The sequence below is a fragment of the Urocitellus parryii genome, chromosome 5 (genome assembly GCF_045843805.1).
Source record: "Urocitellus parryii isolate mUroPar1 chromosome 5, mUroPar1.hap1, whole genome shotgun sequence".
Taxonomy (NCBI): Eukaryota; Metazoa; Chordata; class Mammalia; order Rodentia; family Sciuridae; genus Urocitellus; species Urocitellus parryii.
The window spans coordinates 4269074-4293664 of record NC_135535.1 but is presented as its reverse complement, the minus strand read 5'-3'; the positions used below and the strand labels follow the sequence as shown (position 1 = coordinate 4293664).

Sequence of the window (24591 nt, the reverse complement as noted above, 5' to 3'; positions counted from 1 at the left end):
TCACTGTTGTCAAACTCCCAAGGAGAAAAGGGAAGGACGATGCTTGTCATCATGACAGTGATAACAATAGTGACAGTGACAGCTAACACCGAGCAGGGCCCTGTCCCAAGCATTCGGCTCATTTCATCCTCATAGCGGCCTTGGGAAGCAAGCAGTGTTCCCCCAGTTCCCACCCAGGACATGGGGGTTCAGAGAGGTTAAGTAAGTGCCCCAAACCCCAGTGCTGGCATCTGGTGACATTCCACTGCCCACAGCCTGGTCCAGGGCCTGAGCTCCGACCCTGTCGTATGCCACCTCGCCTTCCAGGAAGACGGCAGCACCGCTGGGAGTAGTGGTCATTGAGCCTCATCTTGGAGCTCTGGGCTCAGTCCCCTTCTGTGAGTCCCAGGTCCAGAGCAGGACACTTTCCTGGTGACAGAAGGAGGCGACGGGCACAGAGCAGCGAGCTGCGAGTCGCAGAGACTCCTGGAGGACGCAGTGGCCGGAGCGATGGTGGCACCGCTGCTGGAAATGGAATAGAAAATGGGCAGGAAAGTGACAATAGACATTCTGGAGAGGAAAGTCCCAGAGAGGCGGGGACGTGAGACAGTGCTCCGCCCAGAGGAGGGCGCTGGGGAGCTAGTGAGGCCGGAAGAATCCCTGTGCACGGAACTGTTTTCAAAATCCCAGGAAAACTAATGTCCACTCAGGACAACCAACCAGCAGCATAAGGTCAAATTCCGTTTACTAGTTTCCACGATATGGTAGCACAAACTCGGTGACTGAACAGAAACTTACCGCCTCACCATCTGCAGGCCTACAGTTCAGACTCCCGCAGAGGATCTGAAACCTGGAGGCGACCTCCTGTCCCGGAGGCCAGGACTCCTTTCTAGCCTGTGGCTCAGCAGCAACCTTTGGTTTTCCTGGGCTTGGAGTCGCACCGCCCCCAGTGCCTGCCATGGCGGTGGCATGGTGTGCTCCTGTGTGCCTTTGATCTCACGTGGTCCCCTTCTCATAAGGACGTCAGCCACACTGGATTCCAGTATGACTTCATCTTAACTGGTCAAATGTGCAACGACTGTACCTCCAAATAAGGTCACATCTGGGGCATGAAGGGCTAGAACTTTGGTGTTTCTTCTTTGGAGGATCACGGTTCAGCCGTGGGTTCCTTCCTGCGAGTGTATGGGTTGAACTGTGTCCCCCTCAAAATCCACACACGGAAGTCCTGGCCTCCAGCATGTCTTAATGTGACTTCACTTAGAGACGGGGTCTTCAGAAGTAACCAGGGTGGAAACAGGGTCATCTGAGAGGGTCCTTACGTGGGGAGGACTCCAGGAAAACATGCAAGGACACAGCAAGAAGGCAGAGTGCTACAAGCCGGGAAAGGGGCCTGGGGAAACCCACCTGCCAACCCCAGGGCCTGGAACTGTCCGTCTCCAGGACGGCGAGACAATGAGTGTCTGCTGTTACACCCACTCTGCGATACTCTCTTACAACAACTCCAGCAAACTATACGTGCAGTTATTATAAGGAAAAAATTAAGCAGGACCAGAATGATATCCCTCTGGATAACGGAAAGCACATTAAAAAAAAACATGCAGAGAATTTAAAAAGACTAATATTCCATCTCTGAAACAAACTAGAAGTGCTAAAGTGATCAAGGTACGGAAGAAGCAGTACATTAGAATTAGGATAAACTGAGAAATGCGTTCATAGACTGAGGACCTAATTTTAAATATTTTTAAAATAATTTCAGAAAGAATAACCTAGGAGAAATACAAAAGTTAATAAACACTTAAGAAAAACAAGTTGAAATGAACAAAAAATTTTAAAAATCAAAGGAAAAATAACAAAAGATGTTATTTCAAGAAGGCTTAGAGAAGAAAGTGACGATTCAAGATGTGCAAAGCAGATCAATCATACAGATGACAGGAATCTCTGAGGAGGAACCCCAAAACAGGAGAGGAGACACTATCAATGATAAATCAAGAAAACTTTCCATAAAGTAAAAAAATAGATTTGAAATTCTATATTGAAAGAATGCACCACATACCTGAGAATATCTGTCAACCCAGAGCAACCAACACCTATTCTAGTAAAATTTTTGGACTTTAAATAAAAGGGAAGAAAAACGTGAACATCTGGACAAAGACAGAAAGTGATTTCTTCATTTCATCAGATGAAGAAAATTAAATAGCATACTTAGGGCACTCAAGAACGTGTAGACCAAGGATTTTATACCTAGCAAAACTGACTTTGTAAACGAAGACCACAGGCTATTATGAACATGCCAGCACTGCACAAGTGATTATTTGTAAAATCATAACTAAATGACCGTTATAACAGAAAGAGTTTGTATGAATTGTTGTATAGCTCAGACAACGGAGAAGTAGCACTTTAAAACCCAAGTAGAAGAGAGAGGACATATCAAAGAAATTGTTTTCAGTAATTATGTTAGTGATGATAATTTGAGTATCTCCTGTGTGAAATGTGGGGTAAATGAAATGAGTAATTACGGGATATTCTGTCATTCCCTGTGTCCTTGAAAATTGGGATCCTGTTGTGGAACAAAGAAGATTCTTCGGTCATGTGGAAAAGCTTAAGCTAAAAACCATGTGATCCTTACTTCAAATTGGAAATATCAGCGTGAACTCATGTTGTGTTTTATGTATGAAAATGTCCACTAACGAGGCCTAGGACAATGACCAACCCAGGGCCACTGGGCATCACCAATATCCTGGCTGTGGTCTTGAAACACAGTTTTCTGAAAAAAAAAATGCAGAATTTCTTGGAGCGATGACTGAGTCCAGGTCTTGGCAGTAAAAGGTCAAGATGAGGCTGGACGCCTTGTCCTCTCAGATAGCCAGAAGCCTTCAGGAAGCACCAGAATCCGGCCCAAAGGACCCAGGCACATTTCCCAACTGGACAAGGATGGAACATTTTGCATTTTAACAAAAGGATGATAGTGACAATGGATCCAGTCTCACCAAATTGGTTCCAATCACGAGTTTACACTGGTGTGTGTGTGTGTGTGTGTGTGTGTGTGTGTGTGTGTGTGTGTTTTCTTTGGAGAATGATAAGAGTCAGATCATGATCCTGAAAACTGGAAAATACAAGGAAAGAACCAGTATGGGTCTTGCTTTTCCTCTGTGAACTGTTCCCCCTGGTGACCACACAGCAGTAGCAGGTGAGGGAAGGCATCTCAGGAAGTAAGCCAGCCAGTAAACAAGAAGGAGTGACCACCAACATGAGCCACCACCCAACATGAGCCACCACCCAACATGAGCCACCACCCAACATGAGCCATGATCCAACATGAGCCACCACCCAACATGAGCCACCACCCAACATGAGCCACCACCCAACATGAGCCACCACCCAACATGAGCCACGATCCAACATGAGCCACGATCCAACATGAGCCACCACCCAACATGAGCCACCACCCAACATGAGCCACCACCCAACATGAGCCACCACCCAACATGAGCCACCACCCAACATGAGCCATGATCCAACATGAGCCACCATCCAACATTAGCCACCACCCAACATGAGCCACCACTCAACATGAGCCACCATCCAACATGAGCCACCATCCAACATGAGCCACCACCCAACATGAGCCACCACTCAACATGAGCCACGATCCACCATGAGCCACCATCCAACATGAGCTACCACCCAACATGAGCCACCATCCAACATGAGCCATGATCCACCATGAGCCACCATCCAACATGAGCCACCATCCAACATGAGCACCATCCAACATGAGCCACCGCCCAACATGAGCCATGATCCACCATGAGCCACCATCCCCGTGAGTCGGCAGCTCTAGGCCCTGGGCATTGACAACCATGGGCATCGCAGGAAGACAGGCACCCAATCCCATGTGCCCTGAGGAAGATACACCCCCTGGAAGACACCAGCTGAGTGGTCATCGTGCAGGAAATCCAGAGGACAGGGACACAGTGACCCGCACCAGGAGGGAGCAGATGGCCAAGCCCAGGCTGCAGAGCCTCTTAGCTCATCGGTATCACATACTTTCCTTAAAAATATTTTCTCAGTTGTCGGTGAACCTTTATTATTTATTTACATCTGGTGCTGAGGATCGAACCCAGTCCCTCACACGAACCAGGCAAGCGCTCTGCCACTGAGCCCCAGCCCAGCCCTTTAACTGCTTTGCATCCTTTAACAGATAAATTGTGTGGAAAATAAGAGCTGGAAAAGAAACCTAGAGGTACGTTAAAAAGAACTTAAAGGCACTAATTCACGAGCAGGTCTAGATGGAAGGTCTAGAGAGGCCTCTGCTACCATAGAACCATCAGGAAACCTGGCTGGCTTGCCCTGGGGCTCAGCCGGGGACTGCTTGTGGGACAGAAGGGTTCACGCTGGTCTGTGCCCATGAGGCAGCCCAGGCCGCTGGCCACGCCCCCTGTCTTGACATGGGTGATGATTAGGAAGACGTTTGCCTTCAGTCTGATCTCGCTAGACCCTCACTTTGGGTTGCTTTCTATCTGTCTCATTTTATGATAAGGAGGTTTTAAGAATATGTCTGGAGCAGAGCTGGGATGTGGGTCTGTGATTCCCTGGGTCTTGGTCCCCGAGGGAGCTGAGGTCCTCTTCCTCTTGCTCCCCGTCGCACGGTGGTACGGATTTCACGTCTTCATTCTGGGCACTGAGTCCGGCATTTTGTACATGCTGGTGACCCGCTACTCACCCAACCGTGGGCTCCCCAGGGTAGGGAGCCTGTGTCCCTTGCTCACTTTGGTGCCGGTGCACCTGGTGCCCTGCAGGCACTAGGCACCGTCTGCTGAGCCAGCAGCACGTGAGTGCACCGTGTGGTGTAGGCACTGAGGCTCGGTGCTGCCGTCTGTCCCTCTCAGAGCCCTGCCCACCCACCGCCAGGCAGACGCAGCTGCAGGGTGTCTCCTGTGTTTGGCTCCAGTCTGCAGGAAGGACCGCAGAGCAGCCCGGCTGCAGAGGCCGCCACAGTTCCCCACTGGAGCGTCCTCTGGGCCAGGTGCTCCCTGGCCTGGCCACCTGCTGCTGCTCCCTGGGTCTTGGTCCCCATGGGAGCTGAGGTCCTGACTTTGCCATCAGCTGCGTGTGCTGTGGTTCCCCTCAGGGTCCGGCAAGAGAAGACGGACACCGTCCGCTGCATCAAGTCCTGCCGCCCCGCCGACGTCGCTTGTATGCGGGACCCCGTGCACACCATCTCCCACACGGTCATCTCGCTGCCCACCTTCCGCGAGTTCACCCGCCCTGAAGGTGAGTGGCAGTGGCCTGGGGGCCTCCCTCTGCCTGAGTAGAGAGCTGGGCCCTAGAAGGCACGGTCAGGGCCGAGCCGAAAGCCTCTACCTGCCCTTCCAGCCCGAGCCGCCCTCGGAGCAAGGTCCTGCTGCAGACAGCCAGAGTGTTGCTCCTGTGCCCAGCCCTGTGGGGTCAGGAGGGCTCCGGGAGGAAGTGACCTCTGTGCTGGGGCCCACGTGGTGGCTGAGAGGTGATTCCGTGAGAAGCCCAGAAAGGGCAGGGAGGCCGCCAAGCTCGGTCACAGCTGGCAAGGTCTGGAGTTGGGTGGGACAGCGTGGGCATTGAGGACGAAGCCACGTTGTCTGGCTGGAGTGGCAGCCGCATGGCAAGAGATGGGCTGGCGGAATCCGCAGGGATCCGCCTGAGCTTGGAGCTGGGGCTTCACCCTAAGGCTTTGGGGAGCACTGAGAGGCTGCAGCTGGTCAGATTTGCAGGAGGAAACCTGGTCCTGGAGCCTGGGACGATGGCAGAGGAAGTGGCACCTGGGTCATGTGCCCACGCCCGCTCTCCAGGGGCCTCAGGGTGCTCCGCACACCTGCCTTCCTAGCGCGCTGCCCAGGCAGGACAGAGGCTGGCCCGTTGCTCCGTGGCCCTCACACCCGGGTGTGCGGCCCTGTGCTGGGGCTGGCTTGGTCCCCAGCCACTCTGCCACTGTGCAGTCTCCAGCCCTGGCCTTCAGAGGCGCTCACCATCACCAGGCCACTCCCAGACATCCACTGAGCCCACGTCAAGCTCTGGGGACACCAGGGTTAGAAGATCCTTCCTCTCAGAGGAGACTTCCAATCGAGCCAGCCAGGGCGACCCCGGTGCTGACACCGTGGCAGGATGGTGCAGGGCTCTGGGGATGACAGGGGAGACCCCCAGGGCCCAGCTGCTTCAGGCCGCAGTCCCTGCGCAGTCCCTCCCCACTGGCTCCCCACGGGCTTATCCCTCCAGAGAAGGAAGGAGCAGCATTTCACAGGGGTCTGGACTCGGGCTGGAGGCTGGTGACGCTGGCTTTTCACCAAGCCACACAGCAGGGCTCCCCAAATCCTCATGGCCAGCTTCGTGGCCCTGCCAGCCAGTGCCGACGTGGGGGCTGGTGACTCCCAGGGTGTTGGATGTGGCTGCAGACGCCTCTTAGTATCTTGGGCCCAGGAAGTCCAGACCCTGAACGTCAGTGCTGAAAGGACCTCAGTGGTCACCCAATGGCCCTTTACTCTAGGTTTGGGGAAACTGAGGCCCAAGGAAGACTCCCCCAAGACCACCAGGAATAAGGCTGGGCTCTGTGACCAGTGGCTCCCGGGCCAGGGTGGCCTGGTCTCTTCACAATGGTCTAGAGATGGACCCACACAGACAGCCCAGCCTCCCCAAGGAGCCATCTCTCTCCCCAAGTTGGTGTGCACCGGAGAGGAACCAGCTTGGGCCTTTGGTGTCCTGGCGGACCTCCTGTCCCCTTCCCCAGCTCCATAAGTGCTGGTAACATTCACTAATTACTTCTCAGTGGACACCGCTGTGATTGGCTTCCTGGCCTCAGGGACATCCAAACCTCTCCAGCCCCCAGTCTCCCTGCTGATGGAGCCGCCCAACCTGTGACATGGGGCTCGGGAGCTCCACCTCTCCATGTAGGGCGTCCGCAGCTTCAGGGACGTGGCCTGTGAACAGTCCCTTGTGTTGGGTGCTCATTACTGGGGCGTCACTGGGGTGGGCCCCGTAGTGCACCCCTTCCCATCCAATGCCCTCTCTGCAGAGATCATCTTCCTGCGGACGGTCACGCCACTGTATCCTGCCAACCAGGCTGACATCATCTTTGACATAACGGAAGGGAACCTGCGGGACTCCTTTGATATCATCAAACGCTACATGGACGGCATGACCGTGGGTGAGTGGCCCTCCCCGGTGCTCCAAGGATCAGCCACTGCCCCTCCTTGTGCTGTTGGGCAGGAAGCCTTCTCTGGACCTGCCCAGCTCACACCTGAGTCTCTTTTCCAAGCCAGTCCCCTCCGCCGTCCCTAGGGGCCAGCCTGCAGCCCCCTCAGTCTCAGCCTGAGGCACAGCCCAGTGTGGCAGAGCCTGCCCTGGCTGTGCCCCTGGCTCTCCATGGGAATTCTCCTGGCCTCCACCTCCCTAGCTGTAAAACAGGTGGGTTAAAAGCTGTGGCCTCTCACAGCTGTGACCTCCAAAGGCTGTCACTGAATGGGAGCTCTGGCTCAGCTCAGCATGGCCCCGTGGTCAGTGGAGCGCTGGGGTTTTACCCTTGGGGTCTCGGGGAGGAGTAGCAAAGGAAGAATCCGAGGGCCTGGGCTCCAGTTTCTGCCACAGGGCTACTGTGACTTGTGGCATGACCTTGAACGTGTTCTGTCTGCTCCCCAAGTGTCCGCTGGTAAGAGGTCCAGGCCTGGCCACTGCCCAGAGCCCCTCTGGCTAGGCAGCCACTGTGCTTCCTCCCTGGAGATTTGGTGTCTCGGGAGCACCAAGGAGACCAGGGCAAGGACAGGTGAAGGACAAATCTGTGGAGTTGGTACCTGGGCAGAGAACTTGGTAAAAGGGGCAGGGGAAGGGGTGAGCTGGGCACAGGAATGGCCGGAGCAGACACCAGAGGGAAGTTAGTGAACTTGGGAGATAGTGGACTGTGCCCGCCCGTGGAGGCGGGGATGCTGTCAGCTGCTGGTCAGGGGGATGGGAGGGGACGGGGCAGAGCCCTCCCTGTCTCAACCACGCCTCAAAGGGCGTCTGAAAACACGCTCAGACCACAGCCCTCGGCAACACGCTTCCTGTGGTCCACGGAACCTGGCCTGAAAGTTACATCTCAAAGAAATTCCATTCTTAGGGAATGTCACCGTCACGTCTGCCGGTTTGGACTTGGATTTGTACCATGAACACTTTCCAAGCAGCTGAGGACACCCCCTGCCCTCACCTGGGCCTCAGTGTCCCCATTGTGAATGGGCATGTGAGCCCAGGGCTTCTGAGGTCCTGACCAGAGCGGGATGCTTTGGAACGTGGGCTCCAGGTGGCGCTGTTGGACCTGGAACCTCGCCCCTGCCGCCCCCAACCTGACGGTTGTTAAACTGGCCGTTAATCCCTCGTTGCCAAAGAGCCATTTATAGCGACTTTACAAGCTCTTAAATGGGTTTGCATGTTGTAAACATGAGTGAGTCGTCTGGGGGTTCCCCGCCCCAGCCTCCTCCTCCGCTAGTTGGCAACAGCAGTAATTAGTTAATTACTATTAATGGTGTGTTAGCCGGGACTCCAGCAGGGCGCAGCGTGGCTGTCTGCAGTCATGAAACCGGCAGCTCGCCCCAGAGCCACTGCCCGCTCTGGACCTCTGTTTCCCCCTTGTAAAATGACCTGCGGGTGTGGCTGTGACGGGACCTGGCCCTGGGCAGCTCCCCGCTCTGGGAACCCTAGCGGTTTGGAATCACAGACCTCCGGTTCACTCCTTCACTCCTTCCCAAGCCCTCCTGGCGGAAACCACCTCACCAACAGCTCAGAAGGGCCTGCCTGGGGGGTGCGGAGCCTCGGCCGGTGGGGGCTCTTGGGGGCGAGTCCCTGGACATTCTTGCATCTTCCGTTCCCAGCTAAATCCTTCCTGGGGTGACCCAGCCAGGAGGTTGGGCAGCAGCCGGGCCTGGAATGACCCCACCAGTGCCCTGGGATGCCGTCTCTGGCCACATCAGCATCCCAGAGGGACCACCCTGGGAGTCTTCGTTTCTCGGCTTCCCATGCGCTGGGGCAGAACAGCCAGCCGTGCGGCCCCGGAGACCACCTCCCCCAACCCCCTCTAGAGGGGAAACCGAGGCCCAGAGGGGCAGGGACTTGCTGGTCTTCTACCAGTGACTCAGGGCACCGCACAGTGACTCGGGGCACCGCAGGCCATGGAGCGGCCCCCAGGGTGTGAGAGGTGACCACAGGTGTTCCCGGCAGTGGGCTTCCTGGGAATGGAATGTGGACCCAGCCACACAGCGGCCGTTCCCCTCGCTGCGCTTGGTCACGGGTGCCCTGGTCTTTGGAATTCTGGGCTGGGCCATGGGGAGGCCCCAGCCCGGCCCTTGGGAACGGCTCCTCCCGAAGCCCTGCCTGCCAGGTGGCCCTGTGGCTCCCCCTCACTGTGTGTAGGAGGTCCCATCTTGGTGTCTCTGGAGTGTTTCTGGCTGCCTCTGACCCTGGGCCTCTGGATGTGACATTTCTCTGCTGGGGCTGTCTTCCCTGGGACCTTCACCGTCCACCTCTTTCCTCTCTTCTGCTGCCCAGAACCACCTCTGGGAGCTTCCGAGGCCCTGGACCTCCCTGGCACACAGCTCCAGGCCCGTCCACCTGGCGTGGTTGCCTGCTGGACTGAGCCGGCATGCAGCTGCCTGGAGTGGGCTTCCCCCGGAAGCTCCTCTCCTCTGCTGAGCGCTCTCCCCCGATGTTCTTGTGCCCACTCACATCACCGCCCAGGATGGGGCAGGAGCCCTTCCCTTGGGCCAAGGAGGGAAGGGAGCTAAATGACCGCGTGAGCCTGTAACTGAAAACCGCAAAGCCGGGACATCTCCAGACTTGTTCTGAGCGCGCTGCATTCCCAGGCCCCATCTTAGATGGAGCCCGGGTGTCGGCTGAGGGGGAGAAAGTGTCCCTGGACACTCAGGCCTGCCATCTGCTGCTCCCTGCTAGGCCTTGGGAGGCTCCTGAGCCCCTTGGGAACCCCCAGGCAGCTCGGCCACCAGCAGCGCACAGCAGGGGCACCTGCCTGCCCAGGGCACTGGTTGGACGCCTGCCAGCTCCAGGCCATACCCTGGGTGGACACTGAGGACCACCAGGGGCTTCCTGAAGGAGGCAAGGCCAGGCTGAGTCTCCACCCGTGGGCAGGAAGGACGTTGGTGAGCTGCTACGCGTAGGAGCTGCTGTTCCATGATGGCCAATGCCCTGTGCTGTGGGTCACCCCTACTCAGGGACGCAGGTGCAAGGGCCAGGTGGGCACGAGGCTGGCAGACCAGAATGGGCCTGGAGCCCCACCTTCCAGAGCTGGGCTGGTGCCAACTAAGACCCGCTGGCTAGGAGTGTGGGTGTCCCAGGAAGTCACCCGTGGACGAGCCTGCAGGCCCAGTGACCACAGTGTCCACCCCCCTCAAAGTCATAGGAGGTCAATGCCCTGAGACAACCAGGACCCAGGGGAGCCAGACCTTCGGCTAATGCAGTCTTGAAGCCTGTTCCAAGGGATCCAGGGACTGCGCCGGGCGAGCAGCTGTCCCCGACAGTGCCCCTGCATTCCTCTCTCCCCGGCTGTCAGTGAAAAATGAAGAATGCGTCTCCTCCAGGGCCCGAGGGAGCCCTCCTCAGCCGACTCGGGGTTCACCCTTGGCTCTGCAGGGTGCAGGCTGTGATCAGGGAGCTCAGAAAACTCTGTCAAGTAACAGCTTCTGGGGGACCAACGGGGATCTTTGAACAGGATGGTGCCAGCTGCATGCGGCCAGCCTGGAGTGGGAGGACAGGCCCCAGGCCCCTGGGCACCCCTGCTGCTGGGCTATAGCAGGTGCAGGGCCTCAGGCCCCTTACCACCCTCTGCTCTCTGCTTCTCAACCGCGCCCCTGGTGGAGAGCTGGCTTGGCCAACGTTTCTGTGAGACCAGGAGGAGCGGGGGGGGGCAGGCAGCTCCAGGTAGTTTTCCACCTGCGGCCTGTGTGCACATGGCTCGACTGGTCCTGGGCCTTTGGGTCAGCAGCTGTGATCGCAGACGTGATGGTGGAGCAGTCCAGGGTAGGGAGCTTCTCGGACCAGGTAGTGGGGGTGCGAGCCAGGATGGAGGTTAGACTCCACTCCAGGCCAGTGTGGAGTCCCTGTGTCCTCTGGTCTCTACTGGCTGTTGTCCACACTGCTGGCATCTGCTGGCTGCAGCTTGTCCAGGTCCTAGCCACAGAGCATCGGTAGTGAAGCAGGTCCTTATAAACAGCCGCCATGCCCCCGGTCCTGGGTCCTGGCCCCCTTTAGGGTAAAGACCTCCTTTGTGTCCACGTGGGAGAGGTGAGGTCCAGCCCTGCCAGGCTGGGGAAGGACAGTGTTCTGTGGCCTCCTCTCCCATTCCTCACCTGGCCGGCGCCACCTCCTGCTCACACAGGACTCTCCATGCGCCTGCTTCCCACCTGCCCACAGGGCCTGGAGCGCCCTGGAACCCTGAGCCTGCCGGTCCCCAGGGCAGCACCCCTGAGGCCGATGTGGGGTTGGCTGCCAGGTGGGAACACCGTTTTCAGGGTCGGGGTGGGACCCTCCCTGGCCTCATGTGCAAGCTTCATGTCTGAGAAGACGTTCAGCCCACTCCACTGTGCGCCTCGGTCCCAGGCGAGCCCCCGGTCCCATCTGGTGAGCACGTGAGGCTGGAGGTGGGCCGGGTGGGGATGGCCGAGCACTTAGGTGTGTGTGCTCAGGTGGGCGAGTGCCGAGTGTGCGCCACCGCCTGACTCTCCCAGAGGCTGGCAGTGTGGAGGGCAGGCAGAGTGTCCCCTAGAGGGGAGAAGGGGACATGGCAGTGTGGAGGGCAGCAGGAAGGTCCCCTAGAAGGGAGAGGGGGACATAAAAGGAAAAGCACCTTTGTACTCACTGCGTGGGGACCCCATGGGGCAGAGGCGGCATGCCCTCCAGGTTGACCACTCTGAAATGACAGCTGTTACTTTTCCAGAGTGCCACCGGAGGGGTCACTGCCCTAGCTCACAGATGCAGACTCAAAGGTCACACAGCTAGTGACAGCCCCTGGGCTGGGGCTGGATTCCTCAGAGGACTGGTGGTGGGCTTCAGGGGGCGGGTATGGCCTCTGCTGGGAGCCCACCTGTCTGAGGTGCCCAGGGGCTACAGGGAGCCACCCCAGGAGCTGCCTGTCCTGCCCTGGGCTCCCTGGCTGCCCGCCCTGGGCCTATTTGTGGCACAAACGTATTTGTTCAGGGCCTCGACGGGAGGGGAGCCCCACGCACTGGGCAGCGCAGGACCTGGCCCGGAGAGTCAGTGGGGGTGGCCTGTCCTTGCAGCTGCCACCCCTGAAGGAGGAGCAACATGGTGGCTCTGCTGTGCGCTCCAGGGGGCTTCCTGGTGCCACGCTGCAAGAGCACCGTGGTTCCCAGCCCTGCCTTCTCAGTCACCCTGGGTGGGACCACTGTGGCCCCAGGGGAGATGTAAGGCCACACTGGAGACACCTGCCTCTCAAGTGAGTGACGGCACTTGCAGCTGGGCCGGGAGACTCAGGCCTGGGGGCATCTCAGAATCCTGTCCCCACACCTCTGTGGTCCCTGGGGAGGCACAGGGACGTCCTGGGGACAGAGTCACAGGTGCTAGAGGACAGGATGTTGTGCCACAGGGTGGTGCAGGGTCACTCCCAGGTGTCCCCGGAGTCAGGGAGGATGCAGAGGCCTGGAGTGGGGAAGGAGCTCGTGCTCTCGACCCACAGTCATGGATGCCTGTCCCCTGCCCAGGCGCCGAGCAGCCTGGGTGCCCAGCCATCAGGAGTCCAGCCATCAGGCAGCATGGGGAACCCCTGGGCAGGTGCAGCCAGGCTGTGTGGACAGAGTCCAGGGGTGACTCAGAGCAAGCCCTTCAGGTGGCCTCTTGACAAGTGCCGCCCTGCCGAGCCCCCTGCACCCAGCACCCCTTGCCCTGGACCCGTGATCACTGCAGCTGCTTCTCGGGCCGGCAGCCCCCTCCCCACCTCCATCCAGGCTGCAGGATCCCGGGGGCACATTGCTGAGCCACTGAGGTGCCTCTGGTCTCAGCCGTGGACTTGCATGTGCTGAGACGTGCCCAGCCACTAGGTTCCTGAAGCCAGAAGCCAGCGGCCCCTCTGGCTCTCCTGATACCACGGCCAGCCGCTGGGACTCTGCAGAAGTCCTGTCTTTCCTGTCCGTCCTGCCTTCTGGCTGGAGAGACTTCCCCACCTAGGCCTGCCTGCCCCTCTCCTCCGGAAGAGGGAGTCACGTCTGTCTGTCTGGGTCACTGTGCATCCCTTACAGCAAGCAGAGCCCGACCCCAGGCCCAGCACTTGGGGGTGCCCAGGCTCTGACCTCTGCTGGCTGGCTCCTCCAGCCCCCCCTCTCGTGCCCTATCCCCTCCTCTCCCCTCTGTCCTGCCCCACCCACCCGGCCGAGCCCCGGCTCTGGCCCTTCCTGGACTTCCGCCCTGACCTTCTCCTCTTTTTCCTCTTGGTAAACTACTCACCCTCAAAGCCCGGGCCAGCCATCGCCTCTCTTGGGTGCCCTCCACACCCCTCCCCGTGTGACATTTGCCACCCCTTCTCTTGGACCCCGTGGCATCCTGGGTGAGCCTCTGGGAGCTCCTTCCCCCATAGGAGCATGTAGGCCCTGATCTAAGGGTCCTGGCAGGGACCAGGACAGACAGAGGGACAGACCTGAATCCCTGTGTCGCACCCTGTCCTCCAGAGTGTAGGAGCAGGAAGTGTACCGTGCTGCGTGGCCGTGGTGGGTGCTGCGCAGAAAGCAGAGCCGGGGACGCCCGCGGCGTGGGGCACGGGTGGGGGGACCACTCAAACGGTGACCGCCGAGTTGCTGGGGAGACGGGCCGGGCAGCCTGGAGGAAGAGTGCTCCCAGCAGAGGGGACAGCCTGTGCCGAGCCCCTGAGGCAGGGCTGAGCCTGCTGGGCCACAAACGCAGCCAGGAGTGGCGGCCCTGGGGAGGCGTGGCGCCACGGGCAGGTCCTGAGGCTGGGGGACGCAGTGCCCTGGCTTCCCATGGAGCAAGGAAGCTGGGAGCCTCACAAGGGTTTGGAGAGAAGGAGTGAGATGACCAACACCTCAAAGTCTCCCTGTGGGCACTGAGTGGCCCCTGCGACAGTCCTGGCCACAGAGATGGTGTCTGCCCACAGGGGTCCCGTGGGAAGGGGGAAGTAGGCAGGCTCAGGATGTGATTGGAAGGCGGTACCGGGTTTTGCCGACGGGGTGGATGTGGAGTCAAGCAGGGCTGCGTGGTTTGCAGCCCGAACACCTTCAGACTAGAGCTGCCAAAGCTTGCGTGGGGAAACTGTGTCAGAAAGGTGCGGAGAGGACCGGCCACTGTGGACACGAGCTCTGAGCACGGGCCGGGTCTGTGAGTCTGTGTGATGACCGTTGGTTACAGCCTCGAGCGTGGAGAGGGGTGGGCCAAGAGGGCCTGGGCCCTGGTGGTCAGAGGTCGGGGATGAGAGCAGGCAGCAGAGGGACATCGGGTGATCCTGGAGCACCGAGGGACGGCGTTTCCAGGTGGGGCCTTGTCAGATGAGGACTGAGGACGCACCGTGGGTGTCCAGAACAGGGAGGCCCCTGGAGCCCTGTGGAGGGAAGACTTGCTGAGTGGGGGCACCAGTCCGCCATGAAGAGGGCAGAGACGCGATTGTGCCCGTGGGAAGGACGAAGGTCAGGAGCAAGGCCGAGCCAGTCACAGCCTCCTGAGCTTGGGGCTCAATGTTCACTCACGTTCCGGAGGAGCGGCCTCTGCGGGGTCCCCTCCTCCAGTGAGGCCCCTTTGCTTGTTCCTTGCGCACACAGAGCAGACACGCCCGCAGTCCCCCAGCCCAGAGCAGCTCGTGGACCTCCCAGCTTCTCGGGCTCCTCGGGTCCAGTGGGACAGTTTGTGACCCCCTCACTGCTGCTGCTGTGAACCTTCGCAAAGCCTTTGATATCCACAGGCGGTGCGCCAATCACTCCCCATTTTAAACGATGCGCTCTAGCCAAGGCCGCGCAATAGAGGCATCTGGGAAGAATGAGAAGGGAAAAAGAAAGAAAATGGCCCAGGGATGATATGAACCCACACTGGAGTGATTTACCTTCTCAAGGTGGGGAAACCGAGGCACAGAGGGGACTCCAGGGCAGGTGACAGGACCTGAGAATGTGCACAGCACAGTGGGACTTACCGGGGGTTCCTGCTGCCACCATCTTCCTGGAGACTCCTGGAGGCCCGGCCCAGCTCTGAGATCCCCAGTTGTGCCCGTGCGGTGGGCACCCCAGCAAGTGCCCTCCTGGAGCAGGCTCGGGCTCCGTGTTTGGATCAGATCCCCTTTCAGAGGATTCGCTGGGTCTCTCCCATGTGGAAGGGCCTCTGCCCTCAGAGCTTGGCTAACGGGGTGCTGAGGTGGGCCTGGCTCAGCCTGGGGGTGCTGTGCCGTGGCCTTCAGGAGCCCTTCCTGCCCCCAGGGCTCATCCACAGAGCCGCTCAGGAAAGCGAGGTGGAGGTGGCGCCTCAGGGTGCCGCTCCCTGCTCCTGCGCCCTCCCTCCTCTGCTCTCCACGGGACACTGAGCCCCTCCACCCAGCCCTCCCTTCCTGCCCAGGTGCCTCCCCCAGCCCCTTCCTTGCGGGCTCAGCTGGAGTTTCGGTCCTGGGGACAGTGGCCCGGAGCCCTCCGAGCCCCAGCTCTGAGGCACCTTTGTGTTCTGATCATGTTTCCTCTGCGTTGGCCCCGCCGTGGGCCAGCGCCCTGCGAGGACCCAGACTGGGGCTGGCCAACAAGTGCCAGCCCTCGCTTGGGTGCAGCTGCTGGCCTGGGCCTCAGGTCTGCGCCTGTGCTCGCGGGCTGCTTGCGGGAGTCCTAATCCCACGGGGCATCCCAATCTGAGGAAGGAAGTGTGTGCCTTAACTCTGGGGTGGCACAGGGCAGGACCCGGCCCTCCATGGCCTCTGGGACGTCGATTCTGAGCCAAGCTGATGGGACTTGTCCTCTGAGGCCCCCGGGTGGTGGCAGGACCTGGGGTCGCAGTGTGGCTGGGGCACAGGGGGCTGGACAGGGCTGGGGGGCCTGACCAAGGTGTGTCTTCCTCCCTGTGTGGCACAGGGCCCTGCTGAACTTCAGGCAGGGCGGAAACTGGACCCCACAATCAGGTTCACGTTCCAGAGTCTAGCTCTGACCACAGTGGGAGGGTGTAGGGGGAGGAGGGGCCTGAGAGCCCAGGTGGACGCGGGGTGCACGGGGGCAGGGCTGGAGGACAGCTGCTCTCAGACACCTACCAACGGGACAGAGCTCCCCAGCCTTAGGAGGGAGCAGGCTGGAGTCCTCGGAGGGAGGTGGGTTTCTGTGGTCATCTGGGGAGATCCCAGTAGGTCAGTGATTGGGTCTAGGGCCCTGGAGGACCCCGGCAGGAGGACAGACAGGGATACAGAGGAAGGGGATGGTCTCTTACCCCTCCCATCTTGGCCGACGATGTGAAGGAGGGTGCATCAGGGAGACCCTCCCGAACACCGCCAGGCTCCCCCACCCCCGTGGCAAGGCTCCGTGGCCCAGGGCAAGGCTCAGTGGCCTGGGGCCTGGGTTCCTTCTCCCCGGCCATGGATGCTCAGCAGCCGGCCCACCTGAGTCCCCTGAGAGCCACAGATGGTAGTGGCCCCTGCCACGCCCCGTGAGGGGAGAAAGGCAGGCGGGTGGGCCGCGTGGCCACAGGCGTGGAAGCCCAGTTCCCACAGGAAGTGGGAGGGGAGGCGCCCCCTGGGCTGCCCTGCTTTATTTAGTCGCGGGGTGGCTGACCCCTCCACAGAGTGGGGGGGCACGTTCCTAACCCTGTGGCCTATGGGATGGGCTTCCCTGGGGCACACTGGGTGACAGTTGGTGTATAAATATGCAGAAGGGACACCCAACCTTCCTCTGGGCCATTGCGCCCTTTCTCGGGGTGCAGAGAGGGCAGGGTTTGGGAAGCCCTGGGCACCTCCCCTCCGTGCACCACCAACTCCGAGCGCCCTGAGTGGGTGGTGACTCTAGAAAGCACAATTCCTTTCTGCTACATTTGCCACACATTCGAGACTCAGGGCAGTGTGTTCTGAAAGCACCCTGAGGGTCACATCACAGGGTGACGTGGGGACAGGCCGTGGGTTGGGAGGAGCTGGGTTCTGGGGACCGCCCCACTGGACTGGACTCCACGGCCCTTAGCTTGGAATCTGGGACAGGCAATGGGGTCTCCAGAGCCCGGCGGAGGATGGAAGAGGCCGTGGGCCGCAGGCTCCGTGCACTTCCTCACTTCCTCTGCCCCCCGAGGCGCAGCCTGCTTCCCAGCCCAGCCGCGCTCTGGTCTGTTGCTCTGCAGGTCCAAGCCGAGTACCCCTGACCCAGACCCTCACCCCGCTGCTCCAAAACCCTACAGTCAGATGCTGACACACCTCCTTGGGGGAAATCCCACACCTTCAAACTTTGCTTCTTGCACAAAATTATAGGAGCATTGAGTAGGTGACCGTCAGGCCATGGGTGAGGGTTGTGTGTGGAACACAGAAGAGTTTCGTGGTCAGACATGGGAGCCGTCCCCAAGATACCGCACCATGGGGACAGAAACTTTCAGAATCCAAAGCCTTCTGCCCCCACCGGTTCCAATGAGGCACCCTCTGCTCACGGCAGTCCTTTCTGTTCTCCCCCTTGCGTATCAGTCTCAGCCTCCAGGGACAGTGACTCCCATCCAGGGAAGTTTTCTGAGACCTGGTGACTGCTTTCCAGCGCCCTCTGTGTGTGCAAGCAAGACTTCACAGGTGTCCTCTGAGCTCCTGGCACTCTGTTCCAGCCCCTCCTCCCACACCTCCTTCCACCCTGCCCGTGGCTGGCAGCGCACGTTGGCACCAAGGCTGGACGGTGAGGACTGGCTCTCTTTGTTGCTATCTCCCTCCAGGTGGGCAGCAACTGAAATCTCGGTGACTTCGGCCGTTGGTCATTACTTCCCAATACTTTCATTTGTGGGTGGTACTTTTATAAGTGGTGCTTAATGTGAATTTTGAGTCCATCCATTCTTTCAACAACCATTTTTGGAGTGCATCAGGCAGAGCATGCCATGTTCTAAGAACCAGGGACACAGGAGTGGCCAAGAAAAGCAGTGCCCGTGGCCCAGCCTCACCTGGTGGTGGAATACCTTGACCGAGGAGACAGAGGACTCCCTAGTCTGATCTCAGTGGGAACAGCTTCTTTTTCTTTGTGCAGCGTTGACATGCGGCCTTCAAAGTCAGCCACTTGCCTTTGGAAGACAGGTACCTTCCCTTGGCATGAGAGCTCATGCAGTGTCTCGATTTGTCATCTCATTTGTTAAAGTGCTTCTGGCAATCCTGCACTCTCCACCACACTGGGTAGAATCGCAGAGTCCTGCATTGGAGGCTGGACTTCAGCACGGATGGTGCCTGCAGGAGGCCACTCAGCTGGCCAGCCTGGAACCACCGAGAGCCAGCTCTAGGTTTCTTTATAGATCCGTGTCTTGAGGGAGTCAGGGGTGGGGATGGTGCCGAGAGCCCCGAGGCTCATCTTTATCATTTCAACACGGTTGATGGACAGCAAATACAGCTTCAAGTGGCAGAAACTGGGAGATGGCTTCGGGGGCCACAGATGTGGCCACGGACCCCAAGACGCAATGACATTCTCCTCTCTGGACCTGTGCTGTGTATTCAGGATCCCGGATCCCAGGGCGTCAGCTGAATTTACAAAGCAGGGCCAAGACACCAGGGTGAAATGCCCGAGGGGGCCTACGTTTTTCTCCTGGGGAAGACATCTCGAGGCGGCACAGACACCCGAGGAACACCAGCAGCGCCAGACCCGGAGCAGAAATGCCAAGGACGCGCGTTCGGAAGGTCAACCAGGTGGAACTCAGCACCACGTCCTTGTTTCCTTTTTCCCCCCGAGCCTTTGGGCAGGTGAACAGGTGGCACGGGCAAGCCAGGCGTGGCGGAGCTGCCCCTCTGTCCTGCATTTTATTGCTAGAGTGGCCAATCCCAAATCATACCTCACCCAGAGAGAGCTCTGTTGACCCCCTCAGGACCACGTTATCTTCCTAGACCAAGGAGGCTCTGCAGACTGGCTCTCCCCTCTCTCTTTCCTTCTTTCTTCTCATTTAATCTCATTCGACATTCATGGCTGAACTCCTGCCGTGTGCCTGAGTCAGAGCCTCACTGAGTCGCTCAGGCTGGTCCTGAACTTGCAATCCTCTTGCCTCAGCCTCCCAAGTAACTGGGATCACAGAGGAGCGCCACCCGCCGGGCTCTACCTGCTCACTTAGCTGAGCACCCGGCCCCGTCACGTGCGGGCTGTCTGAACTGTGGGTTCTGTTGTTAAAGGTCCCACATGCAGCCAGGACAGCTCAGATACAAACAGACGTAAACTGAAATAGGTAAACATGTAAATATAACAGCGAGGCTCATTATTCAGGATTTTAGAATGTTTATATTGTCTACATGTTTCAACGCAAATATTTAGTTACATAGTCTATAAATATTTTATATCAAAGTCATATTTTACAAACTGAAAGGGCTGGGGAAGTAGCTCAGTGATAAAGCACCCCTGGGTTCAATCCCTGATACCAAAACAAAAATAAAACAAAAAAAAAGCCCACAAAATATATTTTACATATAATTCCATGCAAATTTATTAATTATTTTATATAAAAAGTTGTGACATTTATATATTAACTATATATATTTATATATTTTAAATAACCTATATTTTAAAGACAGGGTTTTGCTGAGTTGCTAAGAGCCTCGCTAAGTTGCTGAGGCTGTCTTGGAACTCACAATCCTCCTGCCTCAGCCTCCTGAGTTGATCGGATCTCAGGCAGGGGCCACCGTGCCCAGCTGAATAATTGCACGTTCTTATTGTTCATTAACACGTGGAAGTCAGAGTGGACGGGCAGCTGCCGTGGCGGTGCCTTTCCTCTGCCCTGGGGTGCTTCGCAGCCACTTGACTCTCTCCTTGGAGCCACGTTCTCTGAGTGCCAGGAAGGGCAGTAAGGACCCCCCCGCCCCCCACTGTGCCCAGACAGGTGAGGTCCGTAGGGGGCCCAGGGTGCTGTGGCTGGTGGGTGCCATTGTCAGCCTCTGGCCTGGGAGACGAAAAGGTGATGGTGGAGCGACGGGGGCATGAGTGAGCCCACCCTGACCCTGACAGGCTGGCCCAGCCCAGGGAGGGATGGACTCGAGTGCCCTTGTCCTCAGACCCAGGGCAACCGAGTGGCCACAAGCCACGCCCCTTCCCTGGAGCTGAAGATGTTCATGACAAACCTGCCTCATCACGGGGAGGGTCGAGGGTGGGGAGAGGTTGCTGTCAGCCTGCAGAGGCCTGGGCTGCTCTTCCCTGGAACTAGTGCCCAGGTCTGTTGGGGAGCAGCCTGGGGTTCCCCCCTGACGGCTGGGCAATGCACTGTGAAGTGTGCCCAGATTCTCCTTCGGAGCATGAACTTGACGTTCTTGACATGGACCTGCTGCAGGTGCAGGGGGCCTTCATGACCCTCAGTCCTCCCAGGCCTCTGCTGCCTGATGCAGGCTGTCCCCTGCACTTCCTGAGACTGTGGCCGCCTGGGTTGCGGAAGCCAGCCTGGGGTCAGAGTTGGTACGGCCATGAGGCTGCCATGTGGTACGGCACTGGCTCAGGAGCTCTGCTAACAGACGTCTCTCCCCATCTCCATTGAAGTGACGTTGTGTTGGAATCTTGCCATCAGCCATGGAAGTTGGCAGGTGGTTCAAGCAGAGAACCAGCTCCTCAGCAGTTAATGCCGGAAGGTGTGGGGTGGAGTAGGAACTCTAGAGGCCATCCGCAGCCCTGCACGCTCTGCCCCAGGCCTGCAGGTGTGGCTCCTGGGCTTCCTCTACAGGAAGGGCTCTCCTCCGGCAACCTGTCCTGGTTCCCAGCCTTCCTCACCTCCTCCTCACCCCTGTTGGACCTGCACAGACTCCTGCAGGAACACAGCACTCCCCATTTTCAATCCTAGATCCCCCACCAGTTTTGGAAGCAGGGCTGTTAGTTGTCTCTGGGGCGCTGTGAGGAAGGCACGCGGTGCATAAGGCGAATTGAGGAGCCCTCCGGTCTGCAGGAGCTGGGCTCTGCACTCCTGCAGCTGATGCTCGGGGACATGACTGGGGCACTTGGATCTTGCAGGCACATCCCGGGAGTCAGGGCTGCTCCACTGGGAAGAGGGGAATCCAGGGCCCTGTGATCCTCTAGTCACACAGGGAAGAGCCTCTGCTGCTTTTCTCCCTGGGTCATAACTGGGCATGGGACTCAGGAGGAGAGGGACAGGGCCTACCAGGCGTCGACTCCATGCCAGCCCTTTTTCTCAGTTCCTTTAGACCCTGTCTGGTAGATGGTGGTAAAGCAGAAACCCAGGCTCCAAGAAGGCAGGAGTGGCACTGACCCCAGAGCCCCCGGCCTGCAAGGCCCACACTCTCATTGTCCCAGCCACGTGTGATACAGGAAGTAGGGAGTCCACATCCGGGCCCCTGAAGGGGAAGCAGAACCAGACTTGGAAGATAATGCTGTCGGGGGACTTGGGGGCCTGGCTCAGGCTGGGGCGATGAGGCCTGGGTCTCTTCCGCCCTGACACTGCTCCAGGGAAAGCCTCCTACACCTTCTCCTTGCCGCCGTCCACGGTAACTTCCAGCACACCTTTGCTCTCTCCTCAGGTGTCGTGCGCCAGGTGCGGCCCATCGTGGGCCCGTTTCATGCCGTCCTGAAGCTGGAGATGAACTACGTGGTCGGGGGTGTGGTCTCCCACCGAAATGTCGTCAACGTCCACATCTTTGTCTCTGAGTACTGGTTCTGAGGGCTGGTCCGCAGGGCAGCCGAGGGTGCACCTGCAGCCCAAATCGCTGCTGCAGTGACCTCTGTGCCTGTCTGACCCCGAAGGCATTTTTAAATGTTATGTGTTGGTTTGTAGCATTAGGCCAATATGTATTTTGCTGAGCCAGGTGAATAAGCCCATCTGATGTACTCTGGTGTTTAAATAATGAGTGTAATTGCTCAGCTGTTTGGCTGAAGACCTTGCTGATGTTTTTAATGCAAGGTTAGATTTTGTGCCTTTCTCTGCCTGTGGACTGGGCCTTGGTAAGAACTGAGGAAAGACATCTTTCAAAGGGGCAGCCAGTCCAAAATCCAAGAGAAGGCCCAATTACATGAAATTTGACATTTTGGTCCTTTGACACCCATCAGCTTCTGTGTTCTAAGTTCATGGCTGCTGAAGAATAGCACATAAATGTACAATCATTTCTCCCCAGAAGCAGCCTGAAAGAACGCCGTGGGGACACTTAGGTCAACTGCAGTCCTGTTGAAACAAGGGGATCTCTTGGTAAAGACACAGGCTGTGGTGTTTGGTGTGGCCCCGATGTGGTCGCCTGGGGACTGGCTGGGTTTCTCTGTACCCTGCATCCTTTCTCACAGGTGGGAAATAAACAGCTTTGTGATCCTCCTGATGGCCTGTGTATGGAACTCTCTCCAGAACGGGGCTCCTGGTCTGGGCTGTGGCTCAGTGGTAGAGCGCTGGCCTAGCATGTGTGAGGCACTGGGTTCGATTCTCAGCACCACATACAAAAATAAATAAAGATATTGTGTCCATCGATAGCTAAAAAAAGAAGAAGGAAGAGGGGGCTCCTGCTAGCTCAGGGGTCCTTCAGCAGCAAAAGGACAGGGACTGTCCCCCCAAGAGTCCTTTCCCCCTCCTCTCAGGCACAGACCCCCTTCACCCTCAGGACACCTTCTCGTTCTCGGCAGCCTGGGCCCTGGCCCTGGCTGAGATCTGGACCTCACATGCAGCGTGGCCCCAGCAGGTCTCCGGGGGCGGCTGGTGTGGCAGAAGGCCTATTCAGGCCTCTCCGACCCTCAGGGACGCGAGTCCAGCCTCCTCGGGGACCACCAAGTGTTTCGAAGTCACTGTGTGAACACTGTCAGGCCAGGCCAGGCCTGGGGAAGGCCGTGTGGGGCTGGGCAGACCAGGGAGCCATGTCCAGTGACAGGGTCAGCACAGGGGGATTCAGCAGCTCTCCAGGCCAAGGAGTCAGGTCTTGGCAGGGGAGCACAGCCTGGGGCTGATCCCAGGAATGGAATCCTCAGGACTTGGGGCAGAAGAGAGGGCAGGTGGAGCCCAACAGCCACCTGCAGCTAGGGAGTCATCTGCAGGGCCAGGCAGCTTGGGGCCAGGCTCAACAAAGGATTTCTGGAGCGTTCTTCCAGAGGTCTGACTGGGACTTGGACTGGGCCAGGGGCACAGAATTCCTGTCAACTTCCAGGAAAGGGCACCTCCATAGGGCTCTTGGCATTAGATAGCATGGGACCTGCCATTGGTGAGCAGAGCCAAGCCTCCTGACATTGATTGGCTCCCAAATGAGCATGTGACTTAAGATGGCCAATCAGGGCCTTCCCTGAGGGGCTGCTTAGGGGGCGGGGCTTGGAGCTGCCAGGTCTGAGAGTGGAGAGGAAGGGACAGTGCTGACCCTTCCTGATCCAGAGTCAGTCTGGACCCAACCTCAGCTCTGTCAGGGCCAGCAGGGCATCCCTCTCATCTTCCAAGCCTTCATTTCTGCATCTTTAAGCAGATGCAGCAATCCCTAGACCAGGGCTAAAGATCATGAGCTCAAGAGGGCTTGCCGACTGTAAAGTGCTGCACACAGTGTGAGATCCCGTGATGGGTGCCAGTGGCTGTGAAGTCACATGAACTGGCTCCAGAAGCCTGCGTATTTTCAGTCCTGATTTCCATTTACGTGTGTGTGTGTGTGTGTGTGTGTGTGTGTGTGTCCTTTTTAGTTGTAGCTGGACTCAATGCCCTTATTTTATTCATTTATTTCTATGTGGTGCTGAGGATCGAACCCAGGGCCTCACACGTGGTAGGTGAGTGCTCTGGCACAGAGCCCCCACCCCGGCCCCTGATTTCCATTTCTTAATCACCCATGAGAGACCCGGTAGACAGCTGTGTACATCACACCCAGCCCTAACTCTTCCCATTTCATCTCACACTCCATGTTGGTCACCGGATGGACCAATAAGTATCCATTATTCTTACAAAGAAATCGCAGTCAGGGCCCAGCTAATAAGAGCTGGAGGTGCCTCTGGGCCCCAACAGCAGTTCCCTGTCTTAATTGCAGCCTTTAAACAAAGTAATTGCGGGGAGTCGCTGAAGGGAAAGCAGTTTATAAGCCTGAGAAGTCAGACACACAGGGCCAGTCGTTTTGCTGACCTGGAAGTAGAAGGACTTGGAGGGAAGATTCCAGAAAGCCCAAACTATCATTCAACCAGGAAACGGCTGGCTGGAGGGAAGGACCTGCCCCACTGTACTGAGAAGCTCCGCGGCATGTGGCAGGAGCTCCCCGGCCACCTGGCATCCTCGTGAGACCAGTGTCGGCACATTTGTGGGACTTGGGTGGACAGTGGCAGGGCCACCCAGCCAAGGGGACTAAGGCCCTGGCGCGCCAAGGCTCTGTGAGGTTCCCAAGTTTGTCCTAGTGAAGAAGCCCTGGGAGTCTAGCTGTGCTTTTCTTCTTTCTTAATATTTTATTGTGAAGCTTTCTCAAATACACAGCAAAACTGAAGGAATTTTAGGGAGAATGCCCAGGTGCCCACCGCCTTGACCCTGCCATTAACATATTCGGAGCTCTAGTTG

The 24591-nt window shown here is 58.1% G+C and overlaps 1 protein-coding gene across 1 annotated transcript in view; it reads left to right on the top strand.

The window, feature by feature from the left end:
• The window catches only part of Fbln1 (fibulin 1), a 69389-nt gene extending 46994 nt beyond the window's left edge, over positions 1–22395 (top strand). Inside the window, exons 15-17 of the mRNA XM_026394291.2 lie at positions 5111–5253; positions 7025–7156; positions 21626–22395. Of these exons, the coding sequence (XP_026250076.1) occupies positions 5111–5253; positions 7025–7156; positions 21626–21765 (415 nt within the window). The 3' untranslated portion in view covers positions 21766–22395. The remainder of the gene's footprint in view (positions 1–5110; positions 5254–7024; positions 7157–21625) is intronic.
• Positions 22396–24591: the final 2196 nt, after the last annotated feature.